The following is a 25,437-nucleotide window of genomic DNA, read 5'->3' on the forward strand; positions in this document are numbered from 1 at the left end:
CCCCTTTGACTCATCACACTATGATTGTCCAGGAATAGTTTTACGAACATGACAGTGAATTTAGCTTACTGCAGTGGCCTGCCCAGTCACCAGATCTCAATCCAGCTGAGCATCTGTGGGATGAAATGGACGAGCTTTTCGGAGTCGAGATCCACTACCAGCCAACTTGACACAACTGTGGGAAGCAAAGGAGTCAACATGGGCCAGCATCCCTGTTGAATGCTTGTAGAGTCCATGCCCCAACGAATTGAGGCTGTTCTGAGGGCAAAAGGGGTGCATCTCAATATTAGGAAGGTGTTCCTAATGCTTGGTACACTCAGTGTGTGTGTGTGTGTGTGTGTGTGTGTGTGTGTGTGTGTGTGTGTGTGTGTGTGTGTGTGTGTGTGTGTGTGTGTGTGTGTATATATATATATACACACACACAATGCATTAAAATAATATTTAAATATTACATACTGTTCAATTTATATTGGTCAACCCTTTAGAGTTAATATAAAATACAGTGCCTTGCAAAAGTATTCAGACCCCTGACCAATTCTCTCATATTACTGAATTACAAATGGTACATTGAAATTTCATTCTGTTCGATATTTTATTTTAAAACACTTAAACTCAAAATCAATTATTGTAAGGTGACATTGGTTTTATGTTGGGAAATATTTTTAAGAAAAATAAAAAACTGAAATATCTTGCTTGCGTAAGTATTCAACCCCCACACATTAATATTTGGTAGAGCCACCTTTCGCTGCAATAACAGCTTTAAGTCTTTTGGAGTAAGTATGTACCAGCTTTGCACACAGTGTCGAAGAGATTTTGGCCCATTCTTCTTGGTAGATTTGCTCCAGGTTGTTCAGGTTGGTTGGACGACCCTTGTGGACCGCAATTTTCAAATAGCGCTACAGATTCTCAATGGGATTGAGATCAGGACTTTGACTGGGCCACTGTAGGACATTGACCTTTTTGTTCTTGAGCAACTCCGATGTTGCTTTGACCTTGTGCTTGGGATTATTGTCCTGCTGAAAGGTAAATTTCCTCCCAAGCTTCAGTTTTTTAGTGGACTGAAGCAGATTCTCTTGCAGTATTTTCCTGTATTTTGCTCCATCCATTCTTCCTTCAATTGTAACAAAATGTCCAGTCCCTGCTGATGAGAAGCATCCCCACAGCATGATGCTGCCACCACCATACTTCACTGTAGGGATGGTTTGGCATGGGCAGTGTTAGGTTTGTGCCACACATAGCGCTTTGAGTTTTGGCCAAAAAGCTCTATCTTGGTCTCATCTGACCACAAAACCTTTTCCCACATCGCAGCTGGGTCACTCTCATGCTTTCTGACAAACTCCAGACGTGCTTTCAGATGGTACTTTTTGAGTAACGGCTTCTTTCTTGCCACCCTCTGTGATAGAGAGAGAAAGGATCGATGCTGTAAATCTCCCTCCCGATTAGAAAGGGCGCTGTGTAAGGGGGAAGGTAAGCTGCCTCCTAGAGCTGCCACCTCTGTGGTAGGTGGAAACCGGAAGGTGACCATATTAGGAGGGGCGCGTAGCTGCAAGTACTCAGGACGATTCCATTGCAGTCAGCTGCCGGGCAGCCCTCTATTAGGGAAACTATGGCAACGCGGTGACTGCGGGGAGGAGTTGGCTGGGTACAAAGGGGAGCAGCTACGTCAAAACCTCCGCTTACGCTGATAATGAAAATAGACGGCCGGAGCCTGTATTGCATTGTTTTTTTGGATTACATGTGTTTTGTGTTGCAGAGGAGGAGCGAGCCGCGGACCGGTAAAACACAGAGCAAGTCCCTGCACTGCACTGCACAGCACCGCACCGCACCACTCACAGCACCACGCTTCTCAGCACCAAGAGCACTGCGTGCATGGAGAACGTGGGGACAGACAAAGTCCTGTTTTTTGTTCACTTTTTATTTTTAACTAAGAAGAGCTGCTGCATACCCCCCAATACCATTGCTGGTAAAGGGGTGGACTTATTTGTGGTGTTTTGTTATTATTTCTGTTATTGTTAGCATTAAAACAAGCACTGTTTTGGGAGAAAGATTGTGTGGACCTGCTTTATTCACTGCACCTGACCACACTTGGTGTCAGCAGTGGGATTATAATGGACCCAACCGCATTGGCAGCGCTGTTGGAGGCGCAGGAGCGGAGGCATCAACAATCATTGACGGTCATAATAGATAGGATGCATGGCTTGTTCCTGGAGGCCAATCAGAGGAGGGAACCAGCAGTTCAACCAGCAGTACCCTTAAAGGGTAAGGGTAGTGAAGATGTTGCTGGAGGATGACCCCAAGGCTTACTTGGTTGCCTTTGAAAGGCAGGCAACAGCAGTTCAGTGGCCTCGGGAGTGGTGGGCTACCCAGTTGGGCCCAAATTTGATCGGAGAGGCCCAGGCAGCCTACCAAGCCCTGACACATGAGCAAGCCCTGGTGTACGACCAGGTGAAGCAGGCCATTCTCCAGCGGCTTGACATCACAGAGGAGACACACCGCCGCTGGTTCCGGGAGTACCAGCGACCCCCAGGACTGCGACCCTGAGTGGTGCCCCAGCAGCTAGTGGATCATGTGACCCGGTGGCTCTGCCCCGGCACCAACAGTGCAGAGAAGATCACCGAGCTGATTGCTATAGAGCAGTTTTTGAAGGTGCTGGGGCTGGACACCCAGAACGGGGTCACCAGGCATCGACCCACCACGCTAGAGGCAGCAGTCCGATTGGCTGAGGGGTATGAGGATGCGTCGGCATCGGCTCCCATGGCAGTTACCCCCGCTCCTCCCTCCAACCGACCCTGGATGGCGAGTCCAAGGACAGGACCCCAACAGCACTTCACCCCCTCCCCCCACGGGGCTACTTCTCATCGACACCCATGGGCGGCCTTCCTCCACCCCAATGGAGGGCAATGTGAGAGCAGAGAACCCCTCCCCACTGCCAAATTGGCAGCGGGACATACAAGCTCCATGGGCGCCCTTTCACTCCACGTGCTACCGGTGCCATGAGGTCGGCCACCTCGCGCGGAATTGTCCTGCGGTGATGGAATGTGGTGCGGCCTCCCATTACTGGGACCGAGATGTGGACCTAGTGTTGGAACAAAAAAATGATCCTTCGCTGGCACACATCTGGGGGCAGGTTCGGTCTATCGAGGGGAAGGATGTAGAGGGTAACCAGCCTCTTACATATCCTCACCACATTATTGTCGGGCATTTGCTGTATAGGGTATCTCAAGCCACGAGCACAAGCCAGACTGTAACACAATTACTCGTTCCTCAGTCTTTTCGACGTGAGATCATGCGGTTGGCTCACGATGTCCCATGTTCGGGCCATTTAGGTAACAATAAGACTCGGGAACTAATATTGCCTCGATTTTATTGGATGGGAGTCTATAATGAGGTGACGCGATATGTAGCGGAGTGTCCGGAATGTCAGCAAGTACTGCCGGGGCGGGTTCGCCCGGCCCCGCTGGTCCCACTGCCCCTGATCTCAGTTCCCTTTGAACGCATTGCTATGGACATAGTGGGTCCATTGAACCAGTCTGACTCTGGATACACGCATATTTTGGTAGTGGTGGACTATGTGACCAGATATCCAGAGGCAGTACCATTGAGATCCACTAGTGCCGCAGCAGTTGCTCGAGAGCTAGTACAAATTATAAAGAGAGTAGGGATTCCAAAAGAAATCCTCACTGATCACGGAACGAACTTCATGTCACAATGTTTGAAAGAATTTTATAAATTGTTGCAAATTAAGTCCATTCGAACCAATGTTTATCACCCACAGACGGACGGTTTGGTGGAACGTTTTAATCAGACTTTAAAACAGATGCTGAAGTGGTTTGTCACTCAAGAGCAGAAACATTGGGCTAAACTCCTCCCCTGCCTGATGTTTGCAGTGAGAGAGGTGCCTCAGAGCTCGGCCGGGTTCTCTCCCTTTGAGCTGCTGTATGGGAGGCCACCAGAGGGCATTCTTGATCTTGTGAAAGAAGGATGGGAGGAGCAAACAAAAACTTCCAAAAACATAGTCAAATATGTAATCCTGTTAAGAGACCGCCTGGAATTTGTTGGTCGTTTGGCACAAGAAAACCTAAAACTAGCTCAGCATCGCCAAGAGCAGCAGTACAACAAACAAGCAAGAATTCGGACTTTTCGGCTAGGTGATAAAGTACTGCTGCTACTTCCTTCATCGGAGTCTAAGTTGTATGCAAAATGGCAGGGGCCATATGACGTGATACGGGGAATTGGTAATGTGAATTATGAAATTAGACAACCCAATCGCCGAAATAAGATAAAGATTGTGTGGACCTGCTTCATTCACTGCATCTGACCACACCCTCTCATACAGGCCAGTGTTATGCAGAGCTCTTGATATGGTTGACTGGTGCACCATTACTCCACTCCCAACCACTGAACTCTGTAGCTCCTTCAAAGTGATTGTTGGCCTCTCTGTGGCTTCTCTCACAAGTCTCCTTCTTGTTTGAGTGCTGAATTTTGAGGGATGGCCTTTTCTTGGCAGTGCCTGGGTGGTGTGATGCAGCTTACACTTCCTGATTATTGATCCAACTGTGCTCACTGGGATATTCAAACACTTGGATATTATTTTGTACCCTTTCCCTAATCTATGCATTTGTATTACTTTATCTCTAACTTCTGTAGAATGCTCTTTGGTCTTCATTTTCCTTCAGATTCACAGCCTTACCAATGATCCTTCAACAGTGGGGTTTTCATCCAGAAACTGGGAGCTTCCACAGCACAGGGGTTAAATACTTATGCAAGCAAGATATTTCAGTTTTTTATTTTTCTTAAAAATATTTCACAGCATAACACCAATGTCACCTTACAGTAATTGATTCTGAGTTTCAGTGTTTAAAAATAAAATATCAAACAGAACGAAATTTCAATGTACCATTTGTAATTCAGTAATATGAGAAAATTGGTCAGGGGTCTGAATACTTTTGCAAGCCAAGGTATACCACAAATATGAGATAGTAAAATGGGCTATTCATAAATGTTAGTGCTAGTAAGATACATTGATGCCGTATGTTTGTAAAACTCTCAAGTTTGTTTTTTAAAGAATAGAAGATTTTTTCTGGGTTAATACGATCTAACAATACATTCTTCCATAGTGGTAATGCAGGTGGCTTGCAGTCTTTCCAGAAAAGTAATGTGGCTTTTTTAGCTACCAAATAAGAAGAAAGGATTCATTTTTTAAGTGGTCTTGTTCCATCAATGTCCAATTGTTCTTCTATTTCTTATCATAAGAACATAAGAACATAAGAAAGTTTACAAACGAGAGGAGGCCATTCGGCCCATCTTGCTCGTTTGGTTCTTAGTAGCTTATTGATCCCAAAATCTCATCAAGCAGCTTCTTGAAGGATCCCAGGGTGTCAGCTTCAACAACATTACTGGGGAGTTGATTCCAGACCCTCACAATTCTCTGTGTAAAAAAGTGTCTCCTATTTTCTGTTCTGAATGCCCCTTTTTCTAAACTCCATTTGTGACCCCTGGTCCTTGTTTCTTTTTTCAGGCTGAAAAAGTCCCTTGGGTCGACACTGTCAATACCTTTTAGAATTTTGAATGCTTGAATTAGGTCGCCACGTAGTCTTCTTTGTTCAAGACTGAACAGATTCAATTCTTTTAGCCTGTCTGCATATGACATGCCTTTTAAGCCTGGAATAATTCTGGTCGCTCTTCTTTGCACTCTTTCTAGAGCAGCAATATCTTTTTTATAGCGAGGTGACCAGAACTGCACACAATATTCAAGATGAGGTCTTACTAGTGCATTGTACAGTTTTAACATTACTTCCCTTGATTTAAATTCAACACTTTTCACAATGTATCCGAGCATCTTGTTAGCCTTTTTTATAGCTTCCCCACATTGTCTAGATGAAGACATTTCTGAGTCAACAAAAACTCCTAGGTCTTTTTCATAGATTCCTTCTCCAATTTCAATATCTCCCATATGATATTTATAATGTACATTTTTATTTCCTGCGTGCAGTACCTTACACTTTTCTCTATTAAATGTCATTTGCCATGTGTCTGCCCAGTTCTGAATCTTGTCTAGATCATTTTGAATGACCTTTGCTGCTGCAACAGTGTTTGCCACTCCTCCTACTTTTGTGTCGTCTGCAAATTTAACAAGTTTGCTTACTATACCAGAATCTAAATCATTAATGTAGATTAGGAATAGCAGAGGACCTAATACTGATCCCTGTGGTACACCGCTGGTTACCACACTCCATTCTGAGGTTTTTCCTCTAATCAGTACTTTCTGTTTTCTACATGTTAACCACTCCCTAATCCATGTACATGTGTTTCCTTGAATCCCAACTGCGTTCAGTTTGAGAATTAATCTTTTGTGCGGGACTTTGTCAAAAGCTTTCTGGAAATCTAAATAAACCATGTCATATGCTTTGCAATTATCCATTATCGATGTTGCATCCTCAAAAAAATCAAGCAAGTTAGTTAGGCACGATCTCCCTTTCCTAAAACCATGTTGACTGTCTCCCAGTACCCTGTTACCATATAGGTAATTTTCCATTTTGGATCTTATTATAGTTTCCATAAGTTTGCATATAATAGAAGTCAGGCTTACTGGTCTGTAGTTACCTGGTTCAGTTTTGTTTCCCTTTTTGTGGATCGGTATTACGTTTGCAATTTTCCAGTCTGTCGGTACCACCCCTGTGTCAAGAGACTGCTGCATGATCTTGGTTAGCGGTTTGTAAATTACTTCTTTCATTTCTTTGAGTACTACTGGGAGGATCTCATCCGGCCCAGGGGATTTGTTTATTTTAAGAGCTCCTAGTCCCTTTAACACTTCTGCCTCAGTTATGCTAAAGTTATTTAAAACTGGACAGGAACTGGATGACATGTGGGGCATGTTGTCAGTATCTTCCTTTGTAAAAACTTGTGAAAAGTAATCATTTAACATATTTGCTATTTTTTTTTCTTCATCTACGATTTTGCCATTTGTATCTCTTAAACATTTAATCTCCTCTTTGAATGTTCTCTTGCTGTTGTAATATTGGAAAAACATTTTGGAATTGGTTTTAGCTCCCTTAGCAATGTTTTTTTCTATTTCTCTCTTGGCCTTTCTAACTTCCTTTTTGACTTGCGTTTGCAGTTCTGTGTACTCTTTCTGCGTACTTTCTTTTTGGTCCTTTTTTAATGCTCTGTAAAGTGCCTTTTTTCGCTGAATACTTTTTTTAATTGATCTATTAAACCATTTTGGCAATTTAGTTTTACATTTAGATTTGTCTACTTTAGGGATATAATTGTTTTGCGCCTCTAGTACTACATTTTTGAAGAACAACCATCCTTCTTCTGTGGGTGTTTTCTCTATTTTACTCCAATCTACTTCTGTTAGTCTCTGTTTCATACCTTCAAAGTTTGCTTTTCTAAAATTGTAAACCTTAGCTTTAGTCTTTACTTTTGGGGATTTAAAAAACACTTCAAATGAGACCATGTTGTGGTCTGAGTTTGCCAGTGGTTCTCTGACCTCTGTTTTAGTTATTCTATCTTCGTTATTTGAAAAGACTAAATCATGTGGTGCCCTTCTTTTCATTATCTTTATAACCACTGCATCATAAAGAACATTTTTGCTTTTTTTGAACACTTTTCGCCCCATGCATAGAAGCTGCCATTAAGGCTCTGTTCACTGCAGTTTCAGTGACACACGCGCCACTTCAAACATCATTTCTCCTGTTCTACAAGTCCTGGAGTTAAGGTGATCATATGGCTCCATGTTCAGCAGGACAGTTTGGGATAGTTCAGACTTTTCAACTCATAACACAATGCATGCTGGTAAGCATAGTCCCACTTCTCTTATAGAAAAGAATGGTACTTGAGACAGGTAAAACGTACCAGAATGTATTGGGTTGACAAGTAAAATGTACCAGAATGCATTGGGTTGACAGGTAAAATGTACCAGAATGCATTGGGTTGACAGGTAAAATATACCAGAATGCATTGGGTTGTCAGGTAAAATGTACCAGTTGTATGAGTTGAAAAGCCTGAACTGGGGGCTCCCAAGTGACGCATCCAGTAAAAGCACTCTGCGTGAGTGCAGGATGCTCCCTACAGCCTGGACTTCGCCGGTTCGAGTCTGGGCTATTCCACAGCCAACTGTGGATGGGAGTTTCCAGGAGGCGGCGCTCAATTGGCTGAGTGTCGCCGGGGGAGGGGTCTAGGTCGGCCAGGGTGTCCTCGGCTCATGGCTCACCACATACCAGCGACCCCAGTAGTCTGGCCGGGCGCCTCTGGGCTTGCTTGTTAGCTGCCCGGGAGCTGCGTCGTCCTCCCACGCTGTAGCTCCTGGGCGGCTGCATGGTGAATCCACAATGTGTAAAGAAGGGGTCGGCTGATGGCACACGCTTTGGAGGACAGCGTGTGTTCGTCTTTGCCGCTCCCAAGTCAACACAGGGGTGGTAGCGGTGAGCCGAGCATAAATAAATAATAATTGGCCATTTCAAATTGGGAGAAAATAAATAAATAATTGGCAACGACTAAATTAAAAATAAAAAAGCCTGAACTGTCCCAAACTGTCCCTCTGAACACGGAGCCATATCGTCACCTAAAGTGATTGTCAACGGATCATTTGCAACATAAGAACTTGGAGTAATTAGCTGTATTTATTTTAAATGTTCTATTAGTCATAGTCGCCCCCCCCCCCCCCCCCCCCCCCCCTTACGACTCTTTGTGCCCCCACATTGTGCACCGCTGCTCTAAATCACAGCAGGAAGAAAAACAACAACAACCACATAACACACAGTACTCTAGCTTCTCTGTTCTGCACCACATCATAAATCAATGTGGACAAGAATCCTTCCACTAGCAGAGCACTAGAGCGGACATTTCGAAAAGAGCTTTGAAACAGACTTCAAGGTTATACGTGTAAAAAGTTGTCAGTATGTTAACAATGAAAAGAAAAATGACAGCCATGTTATTTAAACATTTGTAGCAGCACATGATGACAGGTAATGTTATATTTTTCGGGACCCCGCTACTTACTCTTTAAGTATGTGTGTTTTTGGTTTATAATTTATAAGAGATAGACTGCTGGTCTGCATTCAATAGCACAATTTTTAACAGCATCGGTGCAGAGCAGCATTTTTAAACTCAAGATTCTACACTGCTTCAGAGACCAAAATAGCAGGGGGGCCAAGTCTATCCACCGTGCAATCAGCAACACAACTCTATCTGCAGACTGCCTACAATAGCTGTAAAGTCTAAAGATAACCCACAGTTTTTCCAGGACATCACACACGATTCCTAGAGTTTGTTACAAATGCTTCTGAAGGAAACCTCTCAATAAGTCCACAATACATTGCATGTGCTTTGCTATCGCATTCCATATTCTCTGAACTAACATTCCCAGACAGATCTGTAGCTTGAGGCCATCCCTCTAGTTTTAAGGACCACATGATAATATTAGTGTTCCAGTTTTTTTTTTTTTTTTTTTTTTTTTTTGTGGGTGGGTAGGGTAGTAGGAGTTTCAGAGGGTGCTGGGGAGGGAGTGAGCAGAGGACAGGGTATGGGTGAGGGAGGAGTCAAGGGCTGCAGAGGGTGGTGGGGAGGGAGTGAGCAGAGGACAGGGTATGGGTGAGGGAGGAGTCAAGGGCTGCAGAGGGTGGTGGGGAGGGAGTGAGCAGAGGACAGGGTATGGGTGAGGGAGGAGTGTAGAGTTTGCAGATATCTGCGATTTTGGATGAGAAGAAGGAGGCAAAGTCATCAGCCGAGATGGAGGAGGGTGGAAGAGGAAGGAGGGCTGAGGAGGGAGAAGGTAGAGAAGTTTACAGGGATTGCGAGTGGAAAACTGAATGATAGAGTGGAAGTAGGAGCATTGGGCAGAGTTTAGTGTAGTAGAGAGGAGCGAGCGATAGAGATCCAAGGCAGCAGGGAGATTGGTTTTATGACTTATTCAAGCCCACTTTTCTGTGCTCTTTCTAAAACTCTCACAGCAGTCTCATGAGACTCAGAATATAATAATACTTTTTACAGCTTTGCCTAGATTCCAGAGAACATGTTTTCTCCTTTTAGAAAAAAAGGTTTTAAAAAAAAGCCCTTGTAAAAAAAAACCCTATAGATATAAATTTACAGAAAATTAAAGACGTGTATTGCCATTTTCACAGATATGGAGAAAAATGTGTATGTCTGTATAAACGGGTGAACATTTGAAAAATATTGTAGTTTTCTTAGACAAAAACATGTCATTTCTAAATGAACAGAGCTAACGAGGGCTGCCCTGTACATAGTAGCAAACTACCGTCCACCAGCTGTTTCCTGCTGTCTTTTTCTGTCGGCCAACACACAAACCCAGGCCGACTGGCCCCTCCCCTTTAATCTCCACCTGTCGACCCCCGTGTGGTTTCAGGAGAGATGGCTGCTGCTTTAGAGTGGTTTTGTCGAGCAGCGAGAGATTGATTAATTAGACACTGCGGGTGAATAATAACAGTGAACATAGTGATTCGGGAGACGAGGATACAGGGTCACATCAGCAACCCTGCCACATTACATAATGGCATTGGGGACCTGTGACGAAGTGTCTAAACACACACACACAATATCGTCTGTGTGACACGATCCAGATAGTGAAGAACGTGACGACGTGGCAAGCAGGTGAGTGCTTTTATTATAATCTGCGACTGCTTTTCTTTTCTATGTTTTTAGTCGTACCGTCTTATTATTGTCATGTTTGGGATATTGTATCGCGCCTGTCGGTGGCAGAACGGGACAGGTGCAGAATTGTCACTCCCGTAGTACTGTCAGTATCTCTATCTGTAGCCTGTAGTTTTTGCATTTAGAAAATGACTATTCTTAATAAAACAACAACTTCAATATTTACTGATAATAACCCCCAAAAATGGCCGATAAATACACTAAAGAAAGGGCTGTAGTGTGTTAGCTCGAGTGACACTAGGCTGGTTATGTTTTGGGACTCTACGGTTGCTTTGGTAACAATATTATTTTATATATAGCGATAGAGGGAGCGAGAGATGATTTCCTATTTTACTTTTTTTTTGAATTACTAATTCAACCAATTATTGTTGAACTAAAACGTACTTCTTAATGGCCGTATACTGCTCAATAATGGCATACAGACGGTACAAAGGTTATAATGGAGTTTTGTGAGTCCTGTATACTGTTGTGTGAGTTGCAGATCATTATCTGAACAAGTGACCGGATAGAAATAAAGCAGGCGCGTTTCTGTTTGAGCTCAGACACTGGGTGGATTCAGTTTAGGGACCAAGCATAGGACAGGAGAGAAAGAGAGTTGGGCTGGTGAAGCGGGCAGAAAATTGTTATTGCAAACAGAGGGTCTGTCTGCGTGGCTTTTGTTTGTATGTGGGCAGATAACGTGACATGTCAATTTTGCTGTCCGATGATAATTATGTCTATGGAATAAATGAATATAAAAATCTGCTATATATACAATAAATGTACAATATTTTATTTATAAAGCAACTAGTGTATTTGTCTTGAATTATTATCATACTTATGGTTTTTGAGCTTTCAAAGTGTAAAAGTGTCCTTCAGTATTATTGTCCGAAAGCTTATTCATTTTCATAAACTTAAAAAAAGGGGGAAAACTCAGAATAAAACAATTAATGAAATACATCAGCATGATTCTTTGAGGGTCTTTTGTTATAAGGATACATGCTGCCTGATTATTTAAATTCACAATGAGCTTTTTATGAGAAATACTTTTGTCCGAGAAATTGATGTCCTCAAATGTCCTGAGGTGCACCCAACATTAAACAGCCATTTTAGACCATATTGCCTGAAGATTTCACGTGACCTATGACCTCAGTATACTCCGAAGTCAGAAAGCGACCCAGCACATGTGGAGCAAGGTCAGTGTGTCTCTCATAAATGTTAAAGATGCATATTCATGGCCCCTTCAGTGTAACTCAAAAAATAAGGTGATAACAAAGAAATATTTTAAAAATGAACATCTCTAGATATTTGATTGTTATAGAATTTCTTCAATGCCATTGCTTTGCATATGTGGCCTAATAATTGTCTGTTACATTAGCATTAGATGGAAAATGTCCTTCAGTGTAACCGGAAATGCCCTTTGGTGTAACCAGACTTAGGGTGCTGATTACACTGAATGACTTTAGGCATGATCTCTCAATCTAACAGATTTATTGATTACTTATGATGAAGAGCCAATAAACTTTTTTTTAATTTTTTTTATTAATAGCCAAGTTTAAAATGACACACTTATATACATTTTTCAATTTTTCTTCATTTTCAGATGCCCTTGTCAAGCAGGGAAAAGGTAGCTCATATAGAGCCTGTGTTAATGAAGACCCAATAGCAAGAGCAACCTACCTTTCCAAAAGGCGCTGAAGGTGCTTTTTCATGTTTTTCACTTTATAATACAGAATCTGATAACACATTATAGTCCAGCTAATAAGCACAACAAATAGGCAAGACTGCACATTTTTCAAATGTGAAACTTTGCAAGTGTAGCGTGCACGGGGGAAGGCAGCAGCAGGGCTGGTATGTGACGGAATCACATACAAAGACATAAGCCCGATATATGCTCCTTGCAAAGGAGCCGGCTCTTTTGTACAGCGGTGTTGGCGCTGTGCTTCAGTGCGAGAGGTCCAGAGTTCGCGCCCGCCCTCCGCCTGTGTGTGGATTGCCTCGCCCTGTGTAATGCACCTGCCTGTGGGAATTGGGATCGCTACACATACAACTTGAGGATCTGAACACTGTCTGCTGTCATGGCAATTGATCAATGCCCCCTAGAGCCCACCTGTAGTTGCCATCTTGTGGACAGCATAAGTAAGCAATTTACCAGCGGAAGGTTTTTGACCAAAGTTTAATTAATAAAAGGTCAGTTAAGGCTCAGAATGTGTACATGAATGGGAGGATTATCATACAGCAATCAGTAAAGCAGCTCTTGAATTGACAAGGGAAGCAGTCACAAAAATGCATAGCAACTGTTTCATGCATTTTCCATGTTACTGCACTAGCTTTATGTAATTTACTCTACAATTGCATTGATAAATGGTATAAAAGTATATATAATATTTTCATTTAAAAAAGTAATACATTTTGACAAAAAAATTACCCCAACCCTTTTCTTAGGAACATGAAGAAAAATGACATTTCCCCTTCATGCAGCTCAAATGTCCCTGTCCCTGATGAGATACTAGCAGGCAAGTTTGTTTGTTTGTCATGTACGATGAACTACCATGCATTGGACAAGCTGTTAAGGAGGTAGAAAGAGAAGGTTGAAGTAAACTGCATGAGTCAGTTAACTGATAAGAGTTAATTTGTCCTGCCTAGAGTTTCTGATGTCATTTTTATTACAGGTCAGATATTGTTGCAGTAATTACTGAGCCAGAGCCTTCCACTTCCAGATATTCCACTCTGTGCAGCGCTGACTGGATGAAACGTGCACAAGCCTGCTAGCTGTTGACTTTCCAGTATGATACTTTCAAAGTGCCTAAGGCAAAATGTTATTGTTGTTTTTCTCATGTTTTGTTAAATTTCTGTTCTGTTCCTGTGTTCACCAATGTTGATTAGTAGTAATTAAAAAAAAAAAAAAAAAACAATGCAAATGACCAATAAAGTTAAACAATGATTCACTACTGATGTGTCTGTTTTCCTTTAAGATGATAAATATATAATTTAGGTCTGTATTTTAATTAAATAGGCCATGGTTTGAGTATAACAATCAGAAGTCCTCTGGGGTAGCCTGCTTTGCTCCTATGATGTAACCCATGTGTTAATTGTATTAGTGCAGATATTTTTGTGAAACTTGTTGTGTCTATACAAACACATAGAATATATCAATTAAATGTGGTAATCTTGTGAGCTCATGCTAAAAATGTGGAATCATCACAAAGAAAATGAAGAAAAATAAATAAATATGGAAATATAATTGTATGCTTGTGAAGCAGGATAGCTAAATAGTAATATATGAATGTTTTTGTGGATAGAAACTGTACATAAGGTTATTTATTTCTAGAAAAATGTGTAGTTACACCAAAGAACAAGCAGAAAATAGATAAATTAAGGTGTGACAAGCATATATATGGATGGTACACATTCACAGGAAACCAAAAATACTAATTGCATTAATTTTTAAGACATTAAAGTTTTTTTCCACTTTTGAAAACCTTATCCGTCACATGCCCATGTGCATATCATACCCAGTACTTTGACGCATTTAAAACAAGTGTCTAGGACAGGGCTTCCCAGCCCTGGTCCTGGGGACCCCCTGCTGTGTCTTCTGGTTTTCATTCCAACTGAGCGCTCTAGACCCTTCATTGCACGAATAATGTGCTTAATTAGACTTTTATTGCTTGTTTTCAGCTCTCAAACAGTTGCAGATTTCAAGTTAGCTATAACATTTTATAAGTAACTTGAACTCTGCAACTTTTTAGGACCTGGGAACAATTTTAAAAATGTCTAATTAAGCAAATTATTAGTTCAATTAACGGTCTAGTTAAGTAATTGAGAGGTTGGAATGAAAACCAGAAGACACGGGGGTTCCCAGTAAGGATGAGGCGATGCATCATATCCATAGTCAAGCCTGTGCATCATTTTTGTGTAATGGGTTTAAGCAAATAAAAGTGTTTATTTTGCATTAAATTTGGAATCTGCAAATATGTTTTGCATTAAGCGCAGAGCTTCTCTACTCCCCTCAGGTCTCTCATCGAATCTGCATGTGATTCAGCTCCCCCTCTCCCCCTGCCCTGCACCCTTTGAGTGTTTACTGATGGAATTGCATCTGTGAGGGCAGGAGTCTTCAAAGTAACAGAGCAAGTTTGGCAATTATTTTCTAAAGACAGCAAGACAGTAAAGTAATGTTTGGGATACTCCGGTAACACAACTAATCTGAGTGACCATTTAATGAGATTGCACCCTCCAAAAATTCAAACAAAATCTGCATTTATTCATCTGAACAACCCTGGAGAAAAAATGAAGAAAAACTACCAATAATGCTGAGCAGATTGTAAGCAAGTGCCAGTCATCGCTTAAAACTAAATGTGGACACTATCATGTTCCTTAACACAATTAAAATAGAAGCCATGGACAACAGTCTTGTCACTAAACTGCTGTGGACAGTGATAACTTTTTTAAAATTAGTTTTTTTTTTCTTCTCTTGATTGGTTGTTACTCTGACTTCTTATGGATATAAATAACTTTTTTTGGATTTTGCTTTGACCTCAACTGGTACAAATCAACATGAATAAGGTAAAAAGGTAAAAAAAAAAAAAATATATATATATATATATATATATATATATATATATATATATATATATATATATATATATATATAGTATTTGTACATTAATAGTGCAAAATTATTACGTATTATAAAAAATTCCACATGTATTACTGTCGAGGTTTTTTTCCACAGCTCCACATGTATTACTGCAGGGGTTTTTTTATTTGTTTTTTGTACACACTTTCATAATGTCAATAAATCAATGCATCTGCTTTTTATTTATCGATAGTGAAAAATTAGGCATCATCCCAGCCTTGGTCTTCAGGACCAGGGTTGGAAAGCCCTGATTTAGGGGCTTGCCCAATTAAAACAAGCTTGCTATAGTAAAAGCATAGAAAAGTGTGCTGGAGTACACAGTAGGTGAACATTGTAAAGTCTAGAGAGGTGTGGTATAGCATGAATGGCAAACCATGGTACCTTCATTGTATAACTACAGTGCAAATGTACCGTGGTTAATGTAAAAGGTGACCAAAGTGAAAGTATGGTTTGATCTCGGTAGCAGGGCTTGAATACCACACAGGTGAACTTCAGGGGAGTTTGTGGAAAGGAGGGTTTGACGAGTAGGCTTGGTGTTACACAGTTTGATTGAGTAAATCATTTCTCCATGAAAATGTCTAATGGAATCATCTGGCATTCGGGACCTATTACAGCAGGGGTCTCCAACCCTGGTCCTGGAGAGCTGCTCTGGCTGCTGGTTTTCATTTCAATCAATCTCTCTTACCAAGATTAACAAGTGTTCCAGATCTCTGCCACTGATTATGTAAAGACACATATAAAACCTGCTGGATTGGGGCTCTCCAGGACCAGGGTTGGAGACCACTGTATTACAGGGATGGAAATAGCAGTTTGATCCATTCCTGGTTTTACTATGAGTTTAAGAAGACACACATGACTTGTACACACTGGGGCTAATCAAGCTTTTATTAAAACCTGGAATGGTTGAAACTGCTGTGCAATAAGAGTTTTATTTCCATCCCTGTGGAATGATTTGCTGAGAGTGGCTTAATGGTTTATAGTTGTTACACTTCAGCACATTCCTGTGTCTGTTAAACCAGTTGATATTAGGTGATCTTTGTGATGGCTGACACCCTGTTTCGCTCACTCCCTATGGCAGGTGATCTCTTGCCCTGACTGCACTCTGAGATGGAGGCGGCGGTGTTGGAGGAGGACCCCAGTGGTGCCCCGGGCCTCGACTCTCTCTCCCTCTCCTCCCTGCTGTCTCCAGACCTTGAAGAGGGAGAGGGGCTGGGCGGAGGGGAGGGGGATGTGGAGTTGAACCCCTACGATGGGCTGCCCTTCTCCTCACGCTACTACGAGCTGCTGAAGGAGCGCAGGCAGTTGCCGGTCTGGAGCGTCAAGTACGAGTTCCTGGAGAGCCTGGAGAGCAGCGGGGTGGTCGTCGTCTCAGGGGACCTGGGGGCCGGCAAGAGCACACAGGTGAGGGGCGGACAACCTGCGCACTGCAGCTCTCGCACTGCATCACTGAGGAAGTGTTGCCTCACAAGAAATCGCATCACGTCTGGTGTGTGGCTGCCTCCCTGCAGCTGTGCACTAAGGGAGACCCACATCAGAACTAAGACCGGTCATCAGATCTCACTCTGCTCGCTCTAGTAGATCCTGCAGCTCTCGGCACTGAGGGAGACCCACATCAGAACTAAGACCAGTCATCAGATCTCACTCTGCTCGCTCTAGTAGATCCTGCAGCTCTCGGCACTGAGGGAGACCCACATCAGAACTAAGACCAGTCATCAGATCTCACTCTGCTCGCTCTAGTAGATCCTGCAGCTCTCGGCACTGAGGGAGACGCACATCAGAACTAAGACCAGTCATCAGATCTCACTCTGCTTGCTCTAGTAGATCCTGCAGCTCTCTGCACTGAGGGAGACCCACATCAGAACTAAGACCAGTCATCAGATCTCACTCTGCTTGCTCTAGTAGATCCTGCAGCTCTCTGCACTGAGGGAGACCCACATCAGAACTAAGACCAGTCATCAGATCTCACTCTGCTCGCTCTAGTAGATCCTGCAGCTCTCGGCACTGAGGGAGACCCACATCAGAACTAAGACCAGTCATCAGATCTCACTCTGCTCGCTCTAGTACATTTGGACTGGGGGGTGGTGGTACCTATAGTGGTTGTAGTGCGCCATTAAAATATGTACTGAATACCTAGTGTACAAGACAATATAAGAGATGTGCTGTGATAGAATGTGTTTGAAACATACAAAATATACACTGACACTAATCATTTTACTTTAAAAAACTGAGCACCATCCGCCACTACCCCCTCTGGCTTGTGTTATCCAGGGGCAGACCTTTAATTTCTTCTTTCGCCGTCTCGACAGCAAAGATATAGTGTAAACTGTATTGAAAGAAATGTCTCAAAACCACTCTGCTCTTTGGGATTTTTTTTTGTTAAGTGCCCGGACAACCTGAAAAAAATGAATGTAAACTGTGCAAGCGACTTGTATCTTGGGGTCACCTGACAAGAGTAAGTTCATATTATTAGTTAGTAGTGTTAATATTTTTAGCAGCAGTAAAATGTGACTGATAACCTGCTTGGAATGGTGACTGTTAAATAAAGCTTTGTTTTGCCTGAGTCCGCTGCTGTTGGTGCTGCTGCAATGCAAGCTTACTGTATAGATCACAAGCAGCATCAATTGTTTAAATAAACAATGTGTATTTATATGTCAATTATAAAAAACATGATTACTGTCCTATATAACACATTTTAAACTATATGTGAATGTTTTATTGCATTTATATGGATTACCTGTAAAATAGGATTTTCAATCAAATAAACAAGTAGCTATGGTGACGTCACCAGTAAATTATGCAAATGAGTACCATCGACGGTTCAAACCTTCGAAGGTCAAAATGTACCCTTCGTTGCAGTCCTAGTGTTTTCCCTGCTGGTGACAAAGTAAAGCCAAGTTTAAAAGAGAAATCGATTTGTGTAGTGTTTAATATTGGAAATCTAGCAAAATGATTCTAATATGAACACTAACCCTGCCCCCACCAGCCCTGGTATTTAAGCAAATAAACCCTAAATAAACAAGTAATGTTTTAACATCGCAAAGACTTAACTGCAGAGTAAAAAAAAAAAAAACACATACACATCATATTGAAATGTTTATATTTATGGTTGTAATTACAGTTGGTAGTGGAGATATGTATTGTTGAACACATTTTTGGATAGTGTAATGTTTTTAGAATAGTGTGTTGCTTAAATCTTGCATCGATTTCAGACTGTAGCATTCATGATTCACGTGCACTGTCCTTGGAAGGGATAACGTGATCAGGTCCTGTTTGGCCAAATCTATAGCAGATGTTATGGATGTTTGCTTTTTATTGCCATCAGTAACTCCATCCACAATAGTTCTGAATGTTTTCATTTCAAATTGTGAAGCATTGATCTTGTGTTTTTGTGGTACGGCAATTTTGTTTGGCATAATTATTTACATACCACGGTTTTCTCGTCCGATTCCTCAGAGTACTTCCAAATATAGAACAAACTCAGAAAAAATGCTTGTCATTAACATTATTACCCTGCCTTGGAATTGATACCATACCACGCCTACTACAGGCATGAACACACACAGCGTGCACCAGTTAAGTGTCAATCTTTCTGTTGCACCAGTTGGAAAAGCTACTTGGAGGCACTTGCCAAACCCCTTCCTTTTGATAATGTCTGCCCTTACTGTGTCACTAGAGCAGTCTGATACGCAACGGACTACTGAGGATGATAAATTAGTAAAATGAATGTAAAAAAAAAAAAAAATGCGTTTGGTGAAATTTGTCACGTGATCGTTTATACGTCTAGCATATTATTAAACGTTTAAGCACTTCTTTAGCGTTTATACATTTTAAAATTCCCATTCCTGTGAGACCCCTTCCAGAGAGATGGAGGAAAACCTTAAATAACAGTTATACACGTAATATTCGATTGAATGGCAGAATGTTTTCACTCTTGTTCTGCGCAGTGCTCCAGTGAATGACAGTGTGTTTGTCTTGTTCTGCGCAGTGCTCCAGTGAATGACAGCGTGTTTGTCTTGTTCTGCGCAGTGCTCCAGTGAATGACAGCGTGTTTGTCTTGTTCTGCGCAGTGCTCCAGTGAATGACAGCGTGTTTGTCTTGTTCTGCGCAGTGCTCTAGTGAATGGCCTCCTCTCGTTTGTAAACTTTCTTATGTTCTGCGCAGTGTTGCAGTGAATGACAGTGTTTCACTCTTGTTCTGTGCAGTGCTCCAGTGAATGACAGAGTGTTTCACTCTTGTTCTGTGCAGTGCTCCAGTGGATGACAGAGTGTTTGTCTTATTCTGCGCAGTGCTGTAGTGAATGACAGTGTGTTTGTCTTGTTCTGCGCAGTGCTCTAGTGAATGGCCTCCTCTTGTTTGTAAACTTTCTTATGTTCTGCGCAGTGTTGCAGTGAATGACAGTGTTTCACTCTTGTTCTGTGCAGTGCTCCAGTGGATGACAGAGTGTTTCACTCTTGTTCTGTGCAGTGCTCCAGTGAATGACAGCGTGTTTCACTCTTGTTCTGCGCAGTGCTCCAGTGAATGACGATGTGTCTCTGTGTTCCTCTCCTCAGATCCCGCAGTGGTGTGCAGAGTATGCTCTCTCACTGCAGTTTTCCAGCGGTCTGGTTGCCTGCACTCAGCCTCACAGCCTTGCTGCCATAGGTCTGGCGCTGCGAGTGGCGGATGAGATGGAGCTGAACCTGGGCCTGGAGGTGGGATACCGGGTCCCTTACCAGGACTGCTGCAACTCAGACACCATGCTGCGGTACTGTAGGAGTTGCCTCGCCCTCACAGATGCTTAATCTATACACTGCACAGTGTAGTCTTCTGTGTTGTTCTGTTGAGATCCCAGTACAGTGTGTTCCAGTCTTGTTTGAAACCACTGCTTCACCAGTAAGGTGTGTGTGTACCTCTGTAACCCTAACCCCTAACTCTGTGACGCTTTCTCTCTGTGTGTTCAGGTTTGTGAGTGACTCTGTGCTGCTCAGTGAGATGATGTCGGATCCACTGCTTCACCAGTACGGTGTTCTCGTGATCGATGAGACCCAGGAGCGCACTGTGCCCACGGACGTGCTGCTGGGACTGCTGAAGGATGTGTGGCAGCAGAGAGCGGAGCTGCGTGTGGTCGTGGTGACGGCACCTTTTCTGCAGCCCAGGCTGGAGCACTTCTTTGGGGAGGCAGTGCCGCTAGTCATCGTGCCCCGGAACAGACCTGTCACCTTGGAAACGGTGTACCGCGACCCACAGTCACGGGACTGGCACTCTGCCGCCTGTCACGTGGTCCTGGACATTCATCGCAAGGCAGAGCCTGGAGACGTGCTTGTCTTCCTGCCCAGCTCGCAGGTACGGTGGGAGGGAGGACACTTTGTGATGAGCATTTTATAGCAACAGGCAGCTGACCTGTTTGACTCAGGATAATTTGCCAATAGTGAGTCTTGAAACATCTTTGTCTTGTACACACACTTAAATATGGTGCATGTTTTATCCTGCTAAAGTGCTGTTTAAAAACACAGGGCTTGATTCTCAGAGCTACAGTACTGCAAATCAGCATTGGCCCAATCTTTTTTTATTTTTTATTTTTTTTTTTTTTCCTAAAATGCAAAACAGCATTGTAAAACAAATTAAGAACAACTTAAAACTACTTTGAAATTTTGTGACTGGCTTAGCTTTATGGAGTGTGTTTTTTCTTTCTGAAAATTAAAATGTGCATGTCTTTGTGAATCTAGCCAAGTTTTTTTACGTGTTCAAGTACATTTAGGAGTATATACTGTAAGTATATAATTCAAGTACATATAGCACAGTGGGGTTTCAGAGCTTGCGCTTGAGGGGTTAAAAACTGATTAGGTGTAACATTTGGACCTTGTGTGTGCTGGTTGATGTGGTGACAAGAATACAAACCAAACCCAAATCACAGCCGGATACTATACTAGTAATGTAATGCGTTGCTAATAGCTGTGCAAAGGCAAGGGAAACAGAAATACTTTGTTTTATATGCTGTGTTACATACAGCTTTTGCCGTTTTGGACATTTGCTAACCATCAGAAATGTGAAATGAATGCAGTGCTGTTTGTGAGGAGAGCAGTGACATGTAAAGAGTCACCCAGCAGGACCAGCTGTCTGTGGTGCTGCTCAGCTGCTCCTCTCCTTTACCCTTTAAATCCTAGAAAAATCTGAGTGCAGGGACTGGATGGGAGGCAGTGTGGTCAGAAAGCTATGGGACTGGTATGGAGGCAGTGTGGTCTAGAGCTGAGAGACTGGCAGGGAGACAGTGTTGTCTAGAGCGGAGGGCTGGCAGGAAGGCAGTGTGGTCTAGAGCTGAGAGACTGGCAGGGAGGCAGTATGGTCTAGAGCGGAGGGCTGGCAGGAAGGCAGTATGGTCTAGAGCGGAGGGCTGGCAGGAAGGCAGTGTGGTCTAGAGCTGAGAGACTGGCAGGAAGGCAGTGTGGTCTAGAGCGGAGGGCTGGCAGGAAGGCAGTGTGGTCTAGAGCTGAGAGACTGGCAGGGAGGCAGTATGGTCTAGAGCTGAGGGACTGGCAGAGAGGCAGTGTGGTCTAGAGCGGAGGGCTGGCAGGAAGGCAGTATGGTCTAGAGCGGAGAGACTGGCGGAAGGCAGTGTGGTCTAGAGCTGAGTGACTGGCAGGGAGGCAGTGTGGTCTAGAGCGGAGGGACTGGCGGGAGGCAGTGTGGTCTAGAGCGGAGGGACTGGCAGGGAGGAAGTGTGGTCTAGAGTGGAGGGACTGGCAGGGAGGCAGTGTGGTCTAGAGCGGAGGGACTGGCAGGGAGGCAGTGTGGTCTAGAGCGGAGGGACTGGCGGGAGGCAGTGTGGTCTAGAGCGGAGGGACTGGCAGGGAGGAAGTGTGGTCTAGAGTGGAGGGACTGGCAGGGAGGCAGTGTGGTCTAGAGCGGAGGGACTGGCAGGGAGGCAGTGTGGTCTAGAACAGCGGGACTGGCAGGGAGGCAGTGTGGTATAGAGCTGAGAGACTGGCAAGGAGGCAGTGTTGGTCTAGTGATTTAAAGCTGAGTGACTGGGTGGGAGGCAGTGTGGTCTCAGGTTAGAGCGAGTGACTGTGATGGAGGCTGTGTGATCTCATGATTAGAGCTGAGGAATTGGGAGGCAGTGTCGTCTAGTGCATCAAGGTGAAAGTATCTTGTTTTATAATTGCTTTAGAGATTGTATTTGGATCTTACAAGAGGTTGTTAATGTGAGGCCTGCATGCTTTGATGCATCACAGCACCCTTTTATAAATCATTGAAATGCTGGAGTAAGACCAGTTGGCTTGCGTGCTGTCACAAGTCATAGGTCACATGCTAATTTACAAACAATATCTCCTTTGTCCACTGTTGTAAAAGAGGTTTGTGATTAAGAATACTTTACTATAAACTATCTAACCATAGGCTGCATCCCTGCAATGTGTGTTCTAAGGGCACTGTGCCTTTAAGGGTGCCCAGTCCTCCCCTTTAAGAGTAAAGCTCCCTGCCTGCCAGCCAGCTTGGGAATGCTGGGTTGCAATCCTGTTTCAAGGGGGGGGGGGGGGGGGGGGGGGGGGGGAGAGAACAGGGGGTGGGGAGGGGCTGGGGGGGGGGGTCCAGTTGGTGACACCATACGTCCGTAAACACTGTGTGGTATGCAACCATTTGTATATACACGATGTTATTATATCCGAACGAGTATAAACCCTTGTTTGTTTTGCATTTAAAACCTTTATAAACCAATTATTATTTTATACATAAACCCCAATATTAAACACACTACATACAACAGAAAACACTTATAAACATAAATGGGCGGGACACTCCGCCACAGGCTCTGACTGTGGTTTGGTGGAGCCCCAGAGCCTTAGAAATGGCTTTGTAACCCTTTCCAGATGGTAGGCATCAACAACTTTTTTCCAGAGGTCTTCAGGAATTTATTTTGATCGTGGCGTGATGTGCCTCTAGAACCTGTGTGCTGACAATTTCACTCTGATGGTAAGGACCAGTTATTCAGATTTATATTGAGAAGGGCTGGCCCAGATCAGGCCTGACTGTTAACCAAAGTATTCAAACAGCTGACCCTAATTATCCCTTTAATTGGGTTGAGTTAACTAGGGGGGGACAATAACTTTTTCACACCTGAAGATTGCATGTTTGATTACTGTGCACACCAAACAAATGAAAGAAGCACCAAACTTTGGTGTCATTTTTTCTCTCAGACTCCTTCTATCTAGTACTACAACCAACAAAAAGATCTGACCAAATTCAATGTGGAAAAATGTGCAAAAATGCAGAAAATCAGACAGGGGGCAAATATTTTTTCTCTGTACTGTATTAATATGTGTGTGTGTGTGTGTGTGTGTGTGTGTGTGTGTGTGTGTGTGTGTATATATATATATATATATATATATATATATATATATATATATATATATATATATATATATATATATATATACACACACACACACTTATATTTAGCCCAAATATAAGGCAAGTTTTTTTTTTTTTTTTTTTATGAAAATAAGATTTGAAAAATATAACTAGCCTTGTCAAGTCAAGGCTGTTGTGAAAGTATGTATTGAGTACAGTATACAGTAATGAAAATGGATCAAACTAGCTGCAGTGATCATGTGGAACAGAGTGGATTGAAAAGGGGTCAAGTATCACAGGGATTATGAAGAAGTTATGATGCAATTTAAGATCATGTTCATCACAAAAGCTGATTCATTCAGCAATTATCATGTCACTTAAAACAACACAGGCAGGGACAAAACAAATGCTGTTGAACGCCCAGGAAATTGTTTTGTGGACTATGGGTTGTCTGTGTTTCCTAATTTCTGGCTTACCTAACAAGTAAGTTACAATATGTAAACAGTTGTTATGGCATTACCATATAGGAATATAAACCTGTATTTCTGGATTACAAACAACTATCCAAACTTCACTGCATCAGAAATTGTGTACCACTGACGTATTGGTGAGCAAAGAAATGTTTGTTTTTCCATATTCACTGCTGAAGTTCTCATCTGCTTTATATAGTTCCGTCTTCACAGACAAAATATGACAAAATGGATATTATAGGTCATAACAGACAATTGATATGAACTAATTACAGAGTATAGATACTGAAGCGTATGTTATTGGTAATCAAACACCTAACAATTCCGTTAATTGCAGTGTTGCTGATCCACACAGGTTTTGCAGGGTCCTCAGTTCTATTTCTTGTCAATCCCCATTTAGTCGCTGCCTCTGTTGATGAGTGGGATCAGAAATGGAGGGTTGTGGCCCCTGTTCCCTAAGATGACTTGATCTTTGATGTTTTCAGCGGCCGTCGCATGCGTGTTTATACGTAACTTTCGGTTTTATTCCAGCCAGCACAGTTCTTGAGTGGGTGTGGCCGTACACCACACAAAATCTATCATAGCTTTGTTGTTCATTAATATGTTTAACCGCGTGAAAACTATCATTTCTATTGATGAAACCTATACAGAAATGTATTGGTGTGATTGACCTGCATGATACACTGTAACCTGTCCTGATCTGAGCTGATATGCCCTTGTAAAGAGTTACTGAACAGCCTGGAGGGATTACAACAAAACCTGTTTCTCTGATTATCATGCTTTCTTCACGGTTGTCCTTGTTCAGAAATCAATTTTAAGCAATGATTGTCAGGTCATGTCAGGTAAGTATTTGTCTTTGTATCTGTTCATTGTTCACCTAGAGCCTGTTCAGTATCACTTTTTAAATTCTACTTCTGGGAAATCTTTGATCTCAGACTTCTATGGGAATGAGATGATTTCAGGTGCTGATGACAAAGTAGCTTCTCACCTCCCTGTGTGTGTAATTTCATTGCATTAACCCTTTGCGGTCCATTTATTCGGCACTTGTCAGGCACGTCAGGTCCAATTTATTTTCACATGTGCTGTTTAAGAGTTTTCAGAGTAAAACAGGTTTAAAAGGCACTGAATTGCAAAAGGACACTTCAGTAACCAAGCCCCACCCCTTGTTCGCTGTGTTTTTCACATACCTCTTTATAGACGTGCATACTGATAAATCCTCTCCTGATCACTTGTTTTATCACCAAACTCTTCAATAATGCGATCCAAGTCATTATTTTGTTATTATAACTTCTCAAAAAGCTTTTCATATGTCCAGGATATTCTTTGAGCGCTTGATGCAGAAGCAGCTACCTCCTT

General features: G+C 42.7%; 1 protein-coding gene across 1 annotated transcript in view; it reads left to right on the forward strand.

The window, feature by feature from the left end:
• The first annotated feature begins 10,359 nt into the window (after window positions 1-10,359).
• The window catches only part of LOC121307918 (putative pre-mRNA-splicing factor ATP-dependent RNA helicase DHX32), a 29,885-nt gene continuing 14,807 nt past the window's right edge, over window positions 10,360-25,437 (forward strand). Inside the window, 4 exon segments of the mRNA XM_041240240.1 lie at window positions 10,360-10,611; window positions 16,365-16,687; window positions 19,837-20,030; window positions 20,227-20,608. Coding sequence (XP_041096174.1) covers window positions 16,394-16,687; window positions 19,837-20,030; window positions 20,227-20,608 — 870 coding nt within the window. The 5' untranslated portion in view covers window positions 10,360-10,611; window positions 16,365-16,393.

This window comes from Polyodon spathula, unplaced genomic scaffold, assembly GCF_017654505.1.
Source record: "Polyodon spathula isolate WHYD16114869_AA unplaced genomic scaffold, ASM1765450v1 scaffolds_61, whole genome shotgun sequence".
Taxonomy (NCBI): Eukaryota; Metazoa; Chordata; class Actinopteri; order Acipenseriformes; family Polyodontidae; genus Polyodon; species Polyodon spathula.